Source organism: Rhinolophus sinicus, chromosome 14, assembly GCF_057876585.1.
Source record: "Rhinolophus sinicus isolate RSI-liver-muscle chromosome 14, RSI-T2T, whole genome shotgun sequence".
NCBI lineage: Eukaryota > Metazoa > Chordata > Mammalia > Chiroptera > Rhinolophidae > Rhinolophus > Rhinolophus sinicus.
The window spans coordinates 138,817,612-138,837,683 of NC_142514.1; the positions used below are offsets into that span (position 1 = coordinate 138,817,612).

The window sequence follows — 20,072 nt, forward strand, 5'->3', positions numbered from 1 at the left end:
ATAATGGGGAAATGGGGGATGAGGCAGAGTGAGGAGAGTAATGGTCGTTTTCTTAAAACTTCCTATCTAGCTCTTATTTTTTCTATTTCAGGAATATTTGTATGTGTACTTATTTTAACCACCACGCTCCCTCACTCTTATGGTTTCTTACTTTGCTCCCTTTTCCTTCCCTACAGTTCCTAGCATCGTGCCTAATAAATTCTTCAACCTAAATTAATTTCTTTGGAATCAAATGGACTCCTAGTTTGAACAGTTTTATTTTTAACTGTCTGTCCTCATAATTCTGTACATATTGTGTCCATGAGCTTTCTTTGTGTGAGACACTGTTTCCCGGTGGACAGGGGCCTGTGAGCCACAGGCAGCCTATGACAGTACTTAGACAACATTACCTGAAGAATGAGCTATTTACCCAGAGTGAGGGGACCCGAGTCCTGACAGCTGTCATTGCCAGCTGTTACCCATGTCAGATCTTTCCATGTAAGGGAGAGGGAGGATTTTTTTCTGCTCATTCTTTATTCACATTAGATTAGCTTCAAACTTTCCTTTATATACAGACTTTTTTTTTTTTTTCCCAAATATGTGTTTTTCTTATTTTGGAAAACCATCATACGTGGTTTTTTTGGTGTGCATGTGTCTGTTGGATATTAATGGATAAGGAGAACAATCCTAAATGGTTATAATGGCAGCATTCTTTATAAGATTCCCTTTTCTCCCTTTCACACAAATGAAGCTGAAAGACGCATTCGAGCATATACACACACATAGATCATAAAGCTCCTCTCTTGGCCAGGAAGAAGCCGTCTTCCACTCCTCTCTAAAAGGAGACAGAAGCCTTTCTAAGCCCCCCTACAACCCTCTAGTCTCAGGGATGTTCTTTCCTTTTTAATCTACAAATCTTACTTCCTTTAAGCAACTCCTCACAATAGCCTGGCAAGCGACAGCATTCGCTAACTGCCTCCCTCAGAGCTCATGAAGGAGCCTGCTTCTCGTCTGCGAGAACACCTTAATATACCGAGTGCAGACAAGATTTTTGAACAGAGACTTAATATGTTTCCATGACAACATAAATTACCTATGAAAATCTGTAGGAAGATTTTAGACCATTAAAATCTTATTGCACAGTTTTCTTCCCTAATAAAGCAGTTAAGGAATGTTGACAATTTTGTCGTCAAGAAGATGGGGAAAGAATTTTATTTCCCAAGGACTTAGATACATAAGAAATAAATCTGGGACTTGTGGGGAGAGAAATGGAATTTCTATATGATTGTAGTTGGTGGTAATCCATTATCCTAAGTCTCCATTTTTGTCAGGAAGTGATTTATACCAATTAACACATGTATGTATTCTTCACAGCAGTAAAATTGTTCCTTGTATAATTCTATTTCATTGTGTCTTATAAATGCTGGGCTTTTCACCTTAGAAATGAAAGGCAGCCTCTATTCTCTTCTTTTACCATACTTTCTTTCCAAGGCCAAACCTCACCATTCTCCTGATTTCTCCCCTCCCCCCTCTTCTGAGACCTGGCTTCATCAATCACCCGGCTCTCGCCTGTCTCGGTCTCTCCCTTTATAATTGCTCTTTCAACGTCTCCCCTTCCATCAATGCAAGAAAATGTGCTTAAGTGGGATGATGCCTTAAGAAGCAAACATCTGTTTATAGTGGATGCTGCGTATTGGAGATTCAATTAATCAGGCATTCATTGAATGCTGTTTTATTCAAGTCTAATGCGAATTACATTCAGAAATAAACCTGGCATTGAAAGCTGCTGCCCAAATTTTGCCCACTCTGGAGACCAGACTGTTGACGGCCGTGTCCATAAATATAACAGTAGCTGGACAGATATTTGATTATCTGTGTAATTGTTTAGATCACCCCACAACTACAAGGTCAGTGAAGGCAGGAGCTTCATCTGCCTGTACCTGCTGCAGTTCTAGCTCTGTGCCTGGAATGGAGGAGCTATTCAATAATTTTTGTTGAACAAACAACTCTGTAATGAAAACCAAACAGTGATATATGGTTATCCACCATGGACCTTGTAATTCTAATACAAATGTCCCGTCCTCTTCAGAGGCTTCATGTCAGTCCTTTCGAAATGCGCTCATTGAAGTTCAGAGCAAGCGAGGGACTGGCTGGAGGGTTACAGCCAGGACCAAGCCCAGGTCTGGCTCATTCCAAGGGTTGTGCTCTTGCCAGTGAAGCACCATCTCTGTTCTGATCCGGCCTCTGTGCTTCCTCTCACCCTGTTAACCTCTGCCTGCACTTCTCTCGCCCTGTATGTGCTGTGTGCACTGAGACTTTTTTTCTCCTACGAGGGCCTGTCTTTCTTCATTTCTGCTTGTGACCTGGCCCCACAGCAGGTGCATCTTTACTGTTTGTGTGTAGAAGGCTTTGCTACCGTCCAGTGAAAGCTACAAAATGTTCACCCTCGGTGTCCTACGACCAGAGCATGCCCCGCTCTGTTAACTTAATGCCACAGCTCTGCTGACAACTTGAACTTCACATGTTCTGCTCACACCAGTGCTTTCTGCCTTGCTGACCTGAAGCCTGGGTGTTTTAACCCCATGTTGATGGGAAGAATCATTTCTGATTGGGGTGTCTATTAGAATCTATTGCTGTGTAACAAATTATTCCAAAACTTAGCAGCTTAAGCCAACAAACATTTATTGCCTCATACAGTTTCTGAGGGTCAGAAATCCAGGTCTGACTTAGCTGGGTACTTCTAGCTCAGGGTCTCATATGAGGTTATCTGAATGCTTGCCTGGGGCTGAGGACCCAGTCTCGGACGTTACATACCATCGCTTCCACCATATTCTGTTTGTTGGAAACTAGTCCAATCACATTTAAAGAAAGAGGAATTAAGCTCCACCTAAGGCAGGAGTGTCAAAGAATTTGTGGACATAATGGGAGAAGTGACATAGATGCCAGATGCCGTGAGACGCTTGTGCAGCAACTTTATGCCCCTCCCTGACTGGGGCAGCCCAGGACTTCCTGCTTAGCTGTTCCCATGGGTGAGGTGACAGCTGCATTCTGAATCCCTGTCCTAGGCACGGTGAGGATTACACAGATGCAAAAGGTCAGTCCTGACCCTTCAGGACTGCAGTCAGGGAGGGGGGAGAATGATGTCTACACAGGTAGCCTACTCTAAAATAGTGCATGTTGTGTGCTGCGGAGATGAAAACAGAGAAGGACAAGCTTGATTCAGCAGTGGAACTGGAGAAGGCTTTCTAGAGGGTAGAGTACTTGAGCCTGGCATGGAAGGTCATACGGTATTTCAGTAGCTAGAGGTGTGGTGGGAAGGGTGTGTCAGGAACAGGAACAGCATGGGCAAAAACTCAGTGGTAGGAAAGTGCAGTCTGTGTTCGGGGAAGGGTAGCATGTGTTCTCATTAGTAAAATCAGTGATAGGCCCTATGGCACAGTGTGGTTTGGAGGATTACATCAGAAAATGCAGTTAAAGAGCTTTGCACAGGGCCTGGTACACAGAAAACACTCACTCAATGGTGAGAATGGGAATGCGTGATGGATGAAGGCGAAGACATAGGCTGGAAAGGTGCTTTGGAGCCAAGGCACAGGGCCCTGACTGTCATCCTGAGGAACCATAACATATGGGAACTAAAAGGGCCTTTAGTTTGGACTTCATCCTATAGGAAACTGGGATTTGTTGAGGTGTTTTAGGAGGGGAACAGTGTGCCCACAGCCAAGCTGGAGGACGATTTCTCCTATAGGATGTGCTGGATGAATCAGAGAGAGGAGAGGGGGGCAAGGGTCCTGATGGGCTGTAATCCCAAGGCCACGGTGCAGAGGCAGGAGGGACTGAGGGCTCAGGAGAGAGGGGGCACAGGGACTGGACAGGAGGAAATGAAGGGAAGGTATTTGTTGACTCCTTTAAAAAGTTTTCGCGGTCAGCAAGATCCCACAGTTCTGCTTTAGCAGCTGCTCTGAACGTGACTATCCGCTAAAGGTCCCAAGAGAGTTAGTAGCCCAGGAGCATCTTGTCCACCAAATCTCCATAAGATGGCTCACACTGGGCCTGGCTTTGCCACTGGCGGGGCGGGCTTGGAGGCTGGCTCAGGCTTCTCCCCATCGACTTCCCCAGCATACGTGAACCATCAGAAGAGCCACTGTGCCCCAGACCTGAACATATTGATCGAGCCAACTTCTGTGAGCAGTTTACCCACCCGCAGAGGGACATCATAGTCCGAAACACTTCTGCGCCCCTGCAAGGAATGTGCAGGAGGTAAATCATGCACTAAGCCTCAAATGATGGGGTCCACCCATGGATCCACTGTGGAAGGGATGGGCAATGTGCCCTTGGCAATGTACCATGTTTCCCCCAGAATAAGACCTAGCCGGACAATCAGCTTTAATGCATCTTTTAGAGGAAAAATTAATATAAGACCCCATCTTATTTTACTATAAGCCGGCTAGGTCTTATTTTCAGGGAAACATGGTAGTTGAAGATCATCCTGTCCCCATGGCTCCCCCTCATCATGATACAGGAGAAGCTGTGGCGTGTGGAGCACCTCTGCTCTGCCAGGGGCAGCAGCCTGCCGCTGAGGGCTCCTAGTGTGCCCAGAGCCTCACTAGCATGTGCACCCAGATAGGCTGAACGGAAGTACTCTCTTGTGATTGCTGCCAGGAGCCAAAGTTGCCATGAGCTACCTTGAGCTTGAAGTAGGTGCTGGGCAAGTATTAGTTAAGTTTGCTTCTCCTTGCCTGCCCCCTCATTCAAGGTCCTCCTTCCTGCCCCCTGATTCTAGGTCCTCCTTCCGGCCCCCTGCTTCTAGGTCCTCCTTCCGGCCCCTCTCCCTTTACCCTGAGGGCAGCTTCACTCAGCAGCAGCACTGGGCTGCCTCCTGTCAATCTAAGGAGAATGGATTTTACAAAAGCTCCGGAGATGCCAAACGTCTGCTTCAGGAAGGGAAACTCTTCCCCACAAGGACTCACAGATACAGGACACAGAGGTGTTAGGGGGTAGTTTGAGCAGGGAGAGAAGCCCCAATTGTGGGCAGCCTGTGTAAGCATCTGAAGGAGGACCGAATGCTTGATTTTTCTCTAATTCTCCAAGTGCTCCTTACATGTTTTGCTCTGCGCTGTGCAGGGCACCAGGAAAACACAGAGCTCAGTCCCTTTTGAGGAGGGACTCTGGCCAGAGCAGGAGACAAGCTTGTGAGCACATCATCATTTCAGCATGATTGGCACTGGAATAGAAGCTCATGTGGGACGCTTTCATGCCTCCAAGGAGCAAGTGTCTGCCCCGTCTGGGGCAGGGCAGGACTCAGGAGGAGAGCCATCAGCTGACCAGAAATGAAATCAAATAATAACTACTTCCGTTAAATGCTCACTCAATACCAAGCCCTTACATCCTGGGAAGAATGTAGGAAAGATATGGAGCATGGCCTGGGTGAGGAAGGGCCCTGGCAGGGCAGGCAGGAAATGAGGTTCTAGTTCAGCTTTGCCCCTAACCTGACACAGGATAATCTGACACAGGATAAGTAAAAGGACATCCCTTTGCAGCCATGCAAATGAGATTGGACTCAAAGGTTGGGTTCTGTCATGAATTTTCTATTAAGTATTTTATCTCTCAAGAGAGACAAAATGAACTCAGGAAAGCATTGAAGAACAACATGAAACTGCATAGGGAACCACAAAGTTAGATAGTACAGTAACAGATCCAGGAGCCAAGAGATGGGAAACTTTGGGCTAAGAAATCCAGGAGGGTTTCCTGGAAGAGGAGAGCCCTGATTTGGGCTTGAAGAGGAGAAGGATACCATAATGGAGGAATAGTGCTGCCTTGCTCAGAAATGTTCAGGGGCTCCCCAGGCCCTACCACACATGGCATTCCAGGCTCTGTCAGCCTAGCCCAGCTCCTACCCAGCTCAGTCATCTTGACATCCCTCCAAGAACCTCATGCTCCTGCACCCGGAGGAGTCCGCCTGCTCTCTGAACCTGCCACACAGACACAGACTGCTCCCTGAATTCCCCTCACCTACTGCTCTAGCTACATCTTTCAATTCCCCCTTCCCCATATCCCCCCCTTTAGAATTACACATCCTTTCCCCTTTCTCTTTGAACTCTGTCCCATTTGCTTAGGGTCACACATGGACAGATCCTGACCCACTAAACTATAGGCACCTCAACGGTGGCTTACTCTTCCCTGTGGGCCACAGGCCGCACCAATGGCTGGTGTTTGGCAAATGCCAAATGAATGAATGAATGATCAAGTTGAAATCTGTTTTTACAGAAAGTGAAGTTCATGGCTACAGGAACCATGAACTAGTGGCAAGAGGCAATGGACGTGACTGACCTGAGAGCGTGGCCCATGCAGCTCTGGGCGGAGCACCTCAAAGCTGGAGGAGCTCAGATGGCATCTAGTCCAGTTCGTGTCATATGACCCCTCCACGTCATTGCAGACGGCAGGCCAGACCCTGCACAAGCGCCTGCAGTGAGGGCAGACAGAGCACCTTGCAGCTCTAGCACGTTGCCCAAGTGCAGTGGGAAGGATGTAGGATGTGGAGCCTCACTGACCGGGGCTCAGATTTCAGCTCTGCTGTTTGCCAGCGCTGTGGCCTTATGCAAGCCACGTCATCTCTCTGAGCCTTGGTTACCCTCTTTTGTAAAAGGGATCTAATACGATCCCTTTTCAAAGTTGTTGTAGCGATTATAGAGAATGTAATCCCTACACACAAAAATAGAAGAAAAAAAAACACACTAATGCTCCAGCTTATAAAAGGTGACTAATGAATAGTAGTTAATTCTATTTTTATGACATAGGATTAGTTGTTACATATGGCTGGGGAAGGTTTTGTGGAGAGTTCAAAGATAATTCTATGTAACAGAATTTGGGTTTAAACCTACCAATCCATCATAATTAAGGGAACTTCTTATGGGACTCATTAACACGGTCTCATATGAAGATGATATTCAGGATCAGGGGTCATCAAGCTTTTCCCACAAGGACATACCCCATGGAAAATGCTCACAATGAGAGACACTTGCCAGGACACTTGCCAGGCCACGGGAGCTGCTGCAAAGATCCAGAAAGCTGCAGAGGCTGGCCTGGGAGAGATGACCCAGAAATAGTGCTCAGGGTCTATCTCAGTGTGTGCCTGTGTCAGTCCTAATTCTGGAAGCAGACAGCGAGAGGAGCAGAGAATCCAGGTTTCTGCCATCATATACTCGGGAGCCAGGTTGTTATCGGTTTGGTTGCTTGGAAGTCCAGGACAAGGATTAGGAGCTCATCTAACAGGCAGGGCTTCGGTCCTGAGGAGTGGGAGGAAGGACGGAGGCAGGTAATGGTGACCAGAGCCGCAGATGTTACCTGGACCAGCCCTAGGCCTGTGTGTAGAGCCAAGAATGGTCTAGAAGTCAGGTCTTAATAACTGGTTGAACCTATGGAAGGTGAAGAAAGAGAGGAGAGGAGAGATGAGGGGAGGGGAGGAGAGGGGAAGAAAATGGTAGGGAGGGGAGGAGAGGAACGAGAGAAAAGGAGAGGGGACGAGAGGAGAGGAGAGCATCAAAAAGTAGCTTTGATGACAGAGTTGTGCCATTACCAGAATCAGGAGGGTCTCAACTCTCAAACCAAACCCTTCTCCTGCCAGTTTCCTCATCTCAGTAGGAAGCACCCCCACTCACAGATTAAAATCCTGGGGTGTCCCCAAATTCCTCCCTCACCTTGGCCTTCCACAGTGCAGCCGTTTTCACACCCTGCCCATGTCCCTCTTGAAACAGTGACCTGTTCTCTGTCCCCACTGCCACTCTCCTTGTTCAGGTCTCTCTGCTTCCCTCCCGGCTCACTACATAATCTCTGGCCTGGCCTCCTGCCTCACCTCCCGTTCTGTCCCCCATTCACACTGCTGCAAAGTTCTCTTCCCCAAAACTACTCTGGCCGCACTCATTCCTGGCACCTCCTTGGTACAGTCCAGAGCATCCCCTTAGCTTGGCTGGCACGACCTTCATGACCTACCCAGCCTCTTGGGCCCCTGCCCACCAGCTTCAGCCCGGCCACGCTAACGGCCTGCAGGCGCTCTCAAGGAGCGTGAGTCTTGTGAGGCTTTCCATGTACTCCTCACTCTGCCTGAAACCCACTCTCCCCCATTCTGGCCAACTCCCTGTCAGCCTCTCTGACTCCACTGCAGAACCACTCACCCCACCTACCTCTTGACTCCCAAGTTGGCCGAGGGGCTCCTGTGTTTCCCCTCTGTGCTCCCTACTTCTTCCTCCTTCATGGCTCTTATCATACTGTCCTGGAATAACCTCAAATCCCTTTGCCTCCCACACCTTGAGCCCAGGGCCTGTTCTTACTCAGTTTGGGCTCCACAGAGCTCAGCATCTGACAGGCAGACCTGAAACACTCAGGAAATATTAATGAATGGGTGAAATTGAGCAATGAAGGAATCCAAGAGAGAGGATGATTTGGCAGGGGATACAAGCCAATTTGGTTCCAGGGGTGTTGAGCGTGAATTGTTGGTGGGGTATCTAGGTGGAGGTCCAAGCTGCACCGGGAAGGCCAGTCTGACGCTTGGGGACCATCTCTTAAGAAACTATGATATCTCTGCTCAGATATGAGCAATTCCCCGCAGGGGGTCAAATGACCAGCAAATGGCTGAGTAACCAAACCTGCTCAATCGATGCAGACAGCCTCAGAGCTAGAAGGACATTATAAGAACATTGTCTAGTGTAATTCTTTTATTTGACAAAGGAGGAAACTAAGGCACAGAGAGGGGAGAGGCCTAGTTAGAGGCAGTGCTGGGGCTGGAACCCATGTGTCTCCATCACAGTCTAAGCTCTATCTCCCCTCCCCCCGGGCCTCCTGTTTGCATCACTCATCTCTGGGCCCTGAAAGAAGGCCTTACCAGTGAATGTGAAAGAAGGCACTGGAAGAAGCTAACTCCACAGATGACAGATGTTCAGACACTAACTCTTCCTTTCCCACAACACAGCTTCTCATGGTCCCAAATGAGCACAGACCCAATAAAGATCTTGGGAAACATAGAGCTTATGCATTGAACGTCATGAACTCCACAAACAGGGTGGACCCTGTGGCTTCAGCCACAACAACATTTGTTTTTACCATGTTTTGAACAGTGTTGACCATCTACTGTCCAGCCCTGTAACAGATCAGAATCAGCTGATTGGAAACCATCAGAGAGATTGCTGTGAGCAAGGAAACTGACACAGTGCCTCAGAAAAAGCAGCAGCTGTGGTCATTTAGGGTAAGGACCAATAGCCGTTCACAGCAAAGCCCATGAAGACTCTCCACACATACCCTATTTCCCTGAAAATAAGACCTAGCCGGACAATCAGCTCTAATGGTCTTTTGGAGCAAAAATTAATATAAGACCCGGTATTATATTATGCTATATTACATAAGACTGGGTCTTATAATAAAATAAGATGGGGTCTTATATTAATTTTTGCTCCAAAAGACGCATGAGAGCTGCTTGTCTGGCTAGGTCTTATTTTCGGGGAAACACGGTATACATCTCAACACAAGTCTGGTTGTAATACCCACATCATGTTCAGTACATTTTGCTTATTTAAGATCTGCAAGTATCTAGACATTTATTAAGGATTTTCATCTAAAGTGATTAAGATTGCAAAGTTCTGGCACCACAAGAAGCAAGCCCTCTGCTACCAAAGGGAGGAATTATCTTCAAGGATTCTGGATCACACAGGGTCTTCATCATGACAAAGCAGGGAAGGGAACCAGCATTTGTCACTTGACCACAATATCCCAGGCACATTATCTGACACAATGCCTCACGCATTGTCTCATTTAACTGACACAACTCTAACCTCACACACAGCAGGCCCACAATTAGATATGTTGAACCCATGAATGATTGAATGGATTGAGTTTTTCAGCCTCATTTTAGACATTGGGACAATGAGGCCTAAACAGGAGCCTGAGCTTTTCTCCAAGATGCTACGGCCATAGTCACAACCCGTATTAACTTCGCTGGAGGAAAACCTGCATTTATCCCTGAGGATGGAGTGACGTTCACTCTTCGGCCACACTTCGGTCAGCTCCACAAGCACTAATTGTGAGCTGGCTCAGTTTGCAGCCCTGTGTGAGGAGCGCTGCTTCCAGGCATACGATGTTTCATACAACTATGCTTTCTTTGATTCACAGGAATGAATTCAGAGCGTGGACGGACATCAAGCCCGTGAAAGCAATAAAAGCAAAGCCTCAGTACAAGCCCCCAGATGATAAGATGGCTCATGAGACCAGCTACAGCGCCCAATTCAAAGGGGAGGCCAATAAGCCAGCCCTAGCTGACAATAAGATCATCGATCGCAGAAGAATACGCAGCCTCTACAGCGAACCTTTCAAGGAACCCCCAAAGGTGAGACAGATCTTGTGGGGAAGCTGTCAGCACAGCCTGGAACGGAGGGATTCCCTGCAGCAGAACGTGGGGGTGGGGCTACTGCTAATTCTGGCCCAGCCCCCACAGTTTCCTTCAAAATCCCTCCTTTTCTTTGTAGCACACTGAGACACATTTATTCTTTCTTTTTTATTGCGGTAACATTGATTAATAACATTATATCAATTTCAGCTGTACAGCTTTATAATTCGATATGTGTATACTCTATTGTGTGCTCACCACCCAAAGTCTAGTTTCCTTCCATCGTCAGATTATTTGACCACCTTTACCCAATTCACCCTCCAACCACCACCCTCCCCCTCTAGTAACCACCATTCTGGGTTTTTTGCTGTTTTGTTAATTCATCTGTTACTTTTTGTTTTATATTCCACATATGAGTAAAATCATACAGTTTGTGTCCTTTTCTGTTTGACTTAATTTCACTTAGTATGTACCCTCAAGGTAGATCCACGCTGTCACAAATGGCAATATTTCATCCTTTACATAGTTGAGTAGTATTCCATTTTGTGTGTGTGTGTGTGTGTGTGTGTGTGTGTGTGTCACATTTTCTTTATCCATTCATCGGTCGATGGACACTTATGTTGTATCTTGGCTGTTATAAATAATGTTGCAGTGAACATAGCAGTGCATATATCTCTATGAATTGGTGTTTTCATATTCTGTGGATAAATACGCAGTAATGGAATTGCTGGGTCAGAAGATAGTTCTATTCTTAATTTTTTAAGGAACCTCCATAATGTTTTCCATAGTGGCTGCACTAATTTACATTTCCATCAATCATGGACGAGGGTTCCCTTTTCTCCATATCCTCTCCAACACTTGTTATTTCTTGTCTTTTTTATAATAGCCATTCTAACAGGTGTGAAGTATTATCTCATTGTGGTTTTGATGACATGATTTATATACGGAAAACCGTAAAGAGTCCACCAAAAAGCTATTAGAAATGATAAATGAACACAGTAAAGTTGAAGGATAAAAAAGTCAACATACAAAAATCTGTTGTGTTTCTATGTACTAACAAAATATCAAAAAGAGAAATGAAGAAAACAATCCCATTTATAATCACAACAAAAAGAATAAAATACCTAGGAATAAACACAACAACAGTGGGTCTTCTCAATAGGAACCTTCATTAAATTCAAAGAGAATGTGAAAAAGCAACATTACCTAAAGTGAAAACAGCTTCAAGACTGGCAGACATCCAGAGAACTAGCTTCCAATTTTGAGAAGTCCAGAAAAAACGTGGTAGAAAATCTCACCTGGGACTTAAATGCCCCTGTCTTAAATTAGTACGCACTTTTGCCCCTGAAGTGCTGGCCCAGTATTGAAGGAATCCTAGCCCGGCTTCCTTCCCACCGGCCCCTGCCTCATCCTCATCCCCGGTCACTAGACACTTCCTTCCTCCCAAGTCCCTGAAAACTGCCTGTACTTTCTTATCCTTCCTCTCGATGAACACCACTCACCAGCCGTTCCTAAGTCTATCACAACGCACCTGGCATATCAGCTGCAGGATGTGTTCTGAGTAATTTGTTACTATAACAAACAGTTTGTAAATGATTTACATTTCTAAGTAACTTACAGTGATTCAGGGATTTCCCTCTAATGACACTACTTTACCTTATTTGCATCCCAGAAGGCGTTCATGAGAGGGAGAAGCATGTTGGAGATTCAGCTGCTGCAGCAGGAATCATACATGCCAGAGCTTATTCTCTGAGGTCAGGTCACATGGAATCGTGCAGATATCAGCTCTCCCATCAATAATAGCAGAAAAAGTCTGAGAATCTAAATAGCCTTTTCCCTGCTTTTGCCCTCAAGTCTTGCACTCAGTGGTTTCCTATTTGGCCTAGGACTGGTTGACAGGTAAGGTAACTAACCAACCCAGCGCCCGGACTCCTCCTCCAGTTGCCGTACTGTAACTTTCATGTCCCATGAAAGCCCTCAGTCCCGGGCAAACCAGGACAATTGGTTACCTTACATACAGGTCAGCAGTGACTTGAAAACCCCTGGACCCACTGAGTGAATGACCTAGTCTGTGAGGTCGGCCATCATCCCTGTCCACCTTCCACAGATGAGGTGGGACCCAGGACATGGCTTTGGACAAAAGAAGATTCAAGGGGAAGAAGGAAGGAATTTTGGGGACAATAAATCTACAGATGGATGCGAGATGGTTGGCTTATTAAGGGATCATACCCAGTGACCCCAGAGTTCTTGAGAAAGAAAAAGCAAGGCCATCTCCTAGGAAGAAGGTGGGCAGAGCTGGAGGAGAGAGGAGTGGGCTGGAACAGCTGCTCGGGGGAATATGGTTCAGGGAGCCAGCCTGACAGGAGCAGCGGATGGCTGCACAGTTCTGAAGGCCTCACCAAGACGAGATTGCCTGGCCCAAAGCGTCTCAGTGAGGGCATTTCCTCAGATGCGCTCACCATCCTAGAAACAAACAGGAAAGGCTGACTTATGCGCCATGGTAATAAACTACCCTGGAATCTCTGTTTCTTATGTTAACACAGGTTTATTTCTTATAATACACGTCCATCGTGAGCTGGCTGCAGCTGTTCTCCTCGTCACCTCTTCAGTCTGGGACTCAGGGTGAAGGAGCAGCCTCTCTTTGCCAGGGGAAAGAGCCCTGGGGAGCACAGGCTGACTCCGAGTCTGCCTGGAGGTGACCCATGTCACTTCTGCCCATATTTCACTGACTAAAGCAAATCATATGCCTGCCTGACTAGAACAGGGAGAGGAAGTATTATCTTCCCACATGGAGGGGAAGCAGGCAGTGCAGATAGTAACACAGTCCACTGCCTGGGCAATCCAGGGGGTGAGAGCTGGCAGGCCAGGGTGTCCACACGGCCAGTGAGAGCATTGCCAAATGACTTACAGGGACTGCAGACAGAGAAGCCAAGTGACCTAACATCACTGCAAACACTTCATACACTGTGCTCCCTCAGTGTCAAATGTCATCATTACCATTATCCTTTAGTTAATCATGTTTTCTCTCTAAATTCTCTCTCCCATTCCCTCTCTTTTTGTGTTTCTGTATTTGCGGTCTGTCTGCCTATCTCCCTGTGCAGGTGGAGAAACCTAGTGTTCAGACTTCCAAACCAAAAAAGACCTCAGCGAGCCGTAAGCCCCCGAGAAAGGCCAAAGACAAGCAGGTGGTGTCCGGCCGGACCGCCAAGAAAAAGAGCGCAGAGGGCCCCACCGCTGCCCATCCCGATGACAAGGAGCAAAGCAAAGAGATGAACAATAAACTGGCTGAAGCGAAAGAGTAAATTTCACTGCACTTTCCTTTTATTCTTCTCTCCTATTTTTTTTTTTTTTTTTTTTTTTAACCAACCAACAAAAAAAGGCCACAAAATTGATTAGAGGCTTCTCATCTGCCTTGGTCCTGAGTGTCCCAGGAGCTCTTTGGTTTGGTTTCTGTTAAGGGAGGAATCCTATTTCAAAGACCGCATGGCCTGCCTCCTCTTCAAATCTAGACCAGCAGGGCAAACGCTGCTGGGTGTCCATGACCAGGGGCCCTGGGACCCCAGGAAGTGTGGCTCACCAGCTGTGCCTTCCCACAGCATGTGAGACTGCGTGATGGTGAGGAAGGCAGGTGGGGCTTACTGCACGGAGGCAATTTCCAGATGGCTGCAGAGGAAATCTCCTGGTAGTGCTTAGAAATGTGTGTGGGGGGTCCTCTTCCCGTTCCTACCCAAGGTCAGTGTCAGTGATCAATTTGGAACTTTAGGTAACTGTGTTCTTTGCCAAATTCAGAGAGTATCTGTGCTAGAGAAGTTCAACTTGGGCTTCAGCAGTGGACACTTGTGGAAATCTTTTAAAAACAAAACACAAGAAAACCTCGGCCTTAATATCAAGAAAACGAGTTGTGTCTGGTAAGTACTTTTTTCGTAGAATCTTCCGTTGGAAACATGTGGCTACATTTAGTTTCCTATCAGTGGGCTTTAAATTGTATACCAAGTGAAAGCTATGCCACTGATGACTAAAACTAGGGCAGTTGTAAAAGGTTAGGTGTTTTAGGGACATTCTAGGCATCGTAGGAAGATGACAAAAATGAGGAGATCGTTTCCTGTTCTCTCTCGGCAGACTGACTACCCAGTGCTGCAGGTTTGGCAGAGAAGCTGGTTACAGGTGACTGAGGAAGAAAGTGCAAGGTGTAGGGATAGTGTGTGTAGAATGTGACTTTCCTGCTTCTGAGGAACACAAGGCGGGAAGTAGACGTAGTGGCAAGTGTGGCCATGTTTACTGTCCCTTCCTGAACTGTTCTCGCTCTGCTCATCAGAGAGGACAGAGGATGCTGAGCTTCAGGTTGTGGGACATTTCTGTGACTTAGCTAAAGACTAGGAGAGTTCCCTGCTATGTGCTGAGGAAGCATTTTTGGCCTCATTAACGAATAAAAGCAGCTCTCAATGGATTCTGTGTCACGTGTCTGTATGGCCAAAGCCCCCTGTGGTGGAAAGTGCCGCTTTAGCTGTGGTAGAGTTGTGTTGTAGGCATTAGTCAGAGAGTGGTTGTGAAAAGACCCCAGTGGTTGTGAGGGAACCCAAAATACCTACCAGAAAAAAATGACATTTGCAAACCTGTGACGTGTGTATTGCTCGGTAGGCTTTATGTCTCATGTCTTTAAAATGTTTACGGTTGCCAGCACTGAAGACTGCTGGCCTATGGTATGACACCAAGCGTGGGCTCAGGCTTCCTGTTCTTTTGTAATGAAAGTGGTGAAGAGTGACGTTCTCCCAGTCCATTACCTCAGACGCCCCTTGAGGTCCTTCCGGTGTGGAGGGAGCCAGCTTCCACGTGCTCTCTGTATTCTGACCATTTGAGCAGCAAACTCTCCACTTATACTATTTTGTTTGTCACCTTGGAATGAGTGGAGAAGTCGTTTGCGGATTAATGGAGCATGTGCTATGCAGGCCATATTTCTTAAGAGAACAGGACTAGTAGAAATGAAGCCCTCAGCCAGGCCCTCTACCATCTCCCTTCCTATCTCAGGGTGCGGAGCTGTGAGGAAGGAGAAGTATGGAAGAAGGTAGAAAATGTTAGTAAGTTTAGTGTTTATGAATCCCAAATGTTGCTGCCTATCTGGGAATGAGTAGAGTCGATCTCAGTAGACTCCAGCTATTCGCTAGCTAATCTTCACATGAACCAGAGAGTTCTAGCAATATGATCTTCACTTTATCCAGAGAATTTGCCAATGTATGTTCATTCTCTCAAGAGTGGGCACTAGTCAGACATGTTGATGTTAGCCACAGTTTGGATTTCTCCACAGAAGAGTCATATACTTCTTTGCAGATCAAGTAAATCAAACTTTACAATGCACAGGGGACCATTCATTCAACATTCGCTTATCGAATGTCTGAGTGCCAGACATTGTGCTAGATATGGTGGGTAGTATACATAAATCTATCTCCACAGCAGCACAACCACAACAGGGGATACATGAGGCTTGATCCTTGTGTCTGATTCAAGTTTGTGTTGCCCAGATTGTAGAGTTCTCCACCCACCTGGCAGCCCCAGGGACTAGGGTCCCTACCTGGAGGCACCCAAGGCTTGAGATGACGTGTATGATGGTTTTTTCAACCCTTCAGTAGCCCCATCTTTTTAACACCTGTTTGTAGTTCACTTTGACTCTTGAATGTGTCACTTCAGTGGCAAGAGACTTCCTTTGATTTCTACTGTTTACAAATAAAACTCAGCCAGACATACTAATGGAAACTGATTTTGGTTTCTCAAGCAGTGTTTTGGTTTTGCCTGTCTGAAGGTGACCAAGCTTCCTATACCTGTTCCACCCATTTCTGTACATTTCCCTGTGGTTTCCTCAACTCCCCTGGCAAGACAGTGAGGACTGAAGCTTTTTCATTGCCTGATCTGCTTGCTGGCAAAAGTAATCGCTAAAGCTAGGCGTTGGCTCCTGTAGCTGTGTGTCCCCCGCTAGCACTCCCGTTTGGTCCATTGTACCTTCGCCTCTCTGAGGCAGACAGGAAGTGTCTAATTACGATTTTGTGGCCTGGGTTTTGTTGCGTACCACAGGTTGTCTATGTAATGTGTAGCGCACACCTCTCTCGGTGCTATTTCATTCCTGCTGTTAGTAAGAAAATGACAAAATAATTCATGTATAGCCAATTGATTGTGACGTGCTTGTGGTCTGTGCCTGCTCAGAAAAAACAAACCAACAAACAGTTCTTCCAATTATAAATAAATGCTAAAGACGAACACCACTTTCTTGATCTTATTTCCTTAGTAAGGCCCAGCTGAGTAGGTGAAGGACCAACCTTTGCCATTTCAGCCACTCTCCCCAAGAGGAGCTGTGCCCTGCAGGTTTTCTGGGGTTCTCCATAATGCAGCTTGACTCTTTGAGATTGCCTCTCAGATACTAATTGCCAGCAGTCAGAGCTAAGTGTTGGGGAAGGCGAAGATGGACCGGGAGACCCACTGGCCAACAAGGTAGTGTAACATTTTGAACCCATGTGTCTGGGGATGAGGGACCGCCTGTGTCCAGCACCTCCTGGCCGTGCTGCGAGGCTGGGCCCTGACTCTGCACCCCCTTCCTGCCTGCTAGCAGGACTGTCAGTTCTGGCTTTTTCTCCTCCCACAGGATGGTAGAGATGCCTTCCCTCACTCATGTAATCTGCTCATTGTGGAGGTTCCACCCTCCGGGGGCTGGCTCACTGTGGTTACAGGAGCAACAGTTGTGTGTGCCGACACAGGGGTGTGGAAACAGCCATAAGAGAGGCCAAATAAGGTAACAACAGACCAGGTAGCTGGGAGCTCAGATGACAGACAGGTTTCTTACTGCCCGAAGTAGGGAATCAGAAGGCTTCCTGGGAGAGGGAACCTTGGAGAGTGGGTGGGATGCAGGTGTGCAGGGGCAGGCTTGCAGACAGGAGGGCAGATGTGGGTGGGAACCTCAGAGCTAGGGCCACGTTTGCCCACTTTCATATCCTTTCGCTGAAGTGGGAGACAAAAGATTCTCTACGAGATCCCTCTTCCTTTTCCAACGTATGTTGATTGAATACGTGTTATGTGTCAGGCAGTGTGCTGGGCACTAGGAAACCAGGACTGAGGCCCGACCTCTGATCACAGGGGGGCAGGATAGAGGAATTTGTTCTAGCTGGTTCCATGCAGTAAGGTGGACCTCAGTGGATGGGCAGGTGATGACCAGGTGGCCAAGGCTTGCCAGACAGAGGGAGCCACACAGCAACAGTGTGGAGAGGTCCTACACCAGGTGAGCTCAGGTCCTAAGGGAGTAGTTCACTCGGGGAGAGTCAGGGCAAAAGCTGGAGAGTGGCAGAGCCATCATGGAAAGGCCAAGAGCCATACGAGTGGGCAGTTGCTAACAGATTTCCATTCCATACACCAGACTACACTCAACACCTCTGCATGCTCCCTGCCATCATGCTTCTCACCCACATGTCGGCAACAACCACAGGTTCTCTTGCTTTAGGCTAGGAGCTCTATTGCTTGTCCCCAATTTCTGGGTTTGGGGGAGGAGGCTTGGTAGGAATCAATCAAGGGTCATATATCTGAAAAACCACTATACAAGTATATTTGTTGCCCAGATGAACAGAAAAGTTTTGTACGAGGCAGGAAACACAAAATACTGTTTAGTGTATAAAAGATACATAAAAGTACATTATTCGGCTCTCTTTTGATGAGCTAAGGACTGTTTTGATCAAAACCAGGGATTGAGAGAGGTGGAAAGACAGGAGAGAAAGAAAGAGGTAGAAACAGAGGCAGAGAGAGAAACACATAGATGATGACACTAGGAATAACCTAAGAGTAGGTGAGACACACTCAGAATCAGAGAGAGAACAAGAATCAGGTGATGGCGAAGGCAGGAAGGGGGGAGCCTGGCCAGCGTTATCTCTGCTGTCCAATGGCTGGGGCTCTCTCGGAGCTTTAGCCTGCACTCCCCCCCCCCCCCACCCTGATGCTGCCCAAAGCCCAGGAAGTAAATCTATAATTCATTACCAGTATCACCTCCCTAAAACAGCAAACAAACAAAATTAAAACCAGCTCTCTAGTTTTAAAATAGGTCATCGTTGCTAAATTAGTTACAAGTGTATTTTAATTCTTCCTTAGCGTTTGTGTGCTCTTATTGAAATTCTTCCCTCATTTCTTTTCACTCGGCTTTAAAATTTTTTAACCTGCTTCTCATAGATTTGGGGAGTGTGGAATCCCATTTCACAAAGGCTAGGAACTGCTTAACATGTCACGTTGGTTTCCAGGTCCTCTTACTGCTAAGTTATCTTCAAGCAGGTTACATTTTCAGGACCACAGGTATAAAAAGATCCTTTCAGGATGTAGCCACTTATGTGTGGAACATCTAGTTAAGGCAAGGCCCTACCCCAGGCCCACCTGAGGCCAGCAGGGCTGGGGCAGCTGAGGCCACTGAGACACAAGAGGCAGCTTTTTCAAACCACTGGAACCAGCCCTCTCTTAGGCTCCACTCTTGCAGAACCAGGCATAGTCCGAACCTTCTCCACCCTACTGTCACTTAATGCATAGATGCACATAACACCTAGACCATCCTAGAATACCAGAATTAACATAATTATATACAGGTAGGCCTTGTTTTATTATGCTTTGCTTTATTGAGTTTCACAGATGGTGCGTTTTTTACAAATTGAAAGCAAGACCTTCCACTAGCAAAAAAGATTACGATTCACTCTGTTGTGGTGGTCTGGAACCAAACCCTCAGTCTCTCCCAGATACGCCTGCCTGTATCTTATTCATGTGAATACTGGTTGGCGTTGGCAGTGCACTTAGACAGTTACAAGGTTCATGGATGGAAACTAGTGTCGGCTGTGCAACCCTGTGTCATGCACTAACCTCTCTGAGCCTTGGCGCACTAATACCCATCTCAGAGGAGAGGAGTGAGGATGAAATGACATGATGGCCACTGGGAACCCATCGTGGACACTGAATACAGGGAGTTTCAGGCCCCTCCCCTTCCCTTCACAGTCCTGGAAAGGTTCGTGTTCACTGTCTTTCCGATAGATAATTAACTATGAGTAACCTCTGACAGCACATGAAGTTGATTGAGGCAAACACTCTTATTAGGAATAATACTTTTAAAGAATTCCAGCTATTGAAGTACCTTAAGTCCACAGACATAAACAATACCATGTTTCCCCCAAAATAAGACCAGGTCTCATATTAATTTTCACTCCAAAAGACGCATTAGGGCTTATGTTAAGGGGATGTCATCCTGAAAAATCATGCTAGGGCTTATTTTCCGGTTAGGTCTTATTTTCGGGGAAACACAGTAATATTCTAACAGTTTGTATTTATTGACTGCTCACAAAGCATTTTTTTCTGTGTCGTTCCATTGACCCCTCCTAAAGTTGTGAGCAGGTGTTTGCCCAGGTAACAGACAGGAAAGGGAAGTTCAGAGAGGAAGGGTGCCTGCCGGCTGGGGGGGCTCAGAGAAACAAAGGAAGCGTGAAGCCCAGGTTTTCTGCTCCACGGCCTGGGTTCTTGCTCCCTTCCCTGAGGGACGTTGAGGCTGGCCTGCAGTGAATCAGGTTGCAGACAACTTGGACTCAACTAAACTACCACACTGTCCAGTGCCACAGTCTAACCAGGCCATACGGGCCCTTCAGAAGGCTTACCTAGATCCTCTTTAAATCTTGGAACCCAGATACAAACCAGGGGAAATAGAATTTGATCAGGGATCCACACACAACTG

The 20,072-nt window shown here is 46.8% G+C and overlaps 1 protein-coding gene across 1 annotated transcript in view; it reads left to right on the forward strand.

The window, feature by feature from the left end:
* MAP6 (microtubule associated protein 6) overlaps positions 1-20,072 on the forward strand; it is a 71,814-nt gene that overhangs the window by 39,062 nt on the left and 12,680 nt on the right. Inside the window, exons 2-3 of the mRNA XM_019726450.3 lie at positions 10,135-10,348; positions 13,450-13,646. Of these exons, the coding sequence (XP_019582009.3) occupies positions 10,135-10,348; positions 13,450-13,646 (411 nt within the window). The remainder of the gene's footprint in view (positions 1-10,134; positions 10,349-13,449; positions 13,647-20,072) is intronic.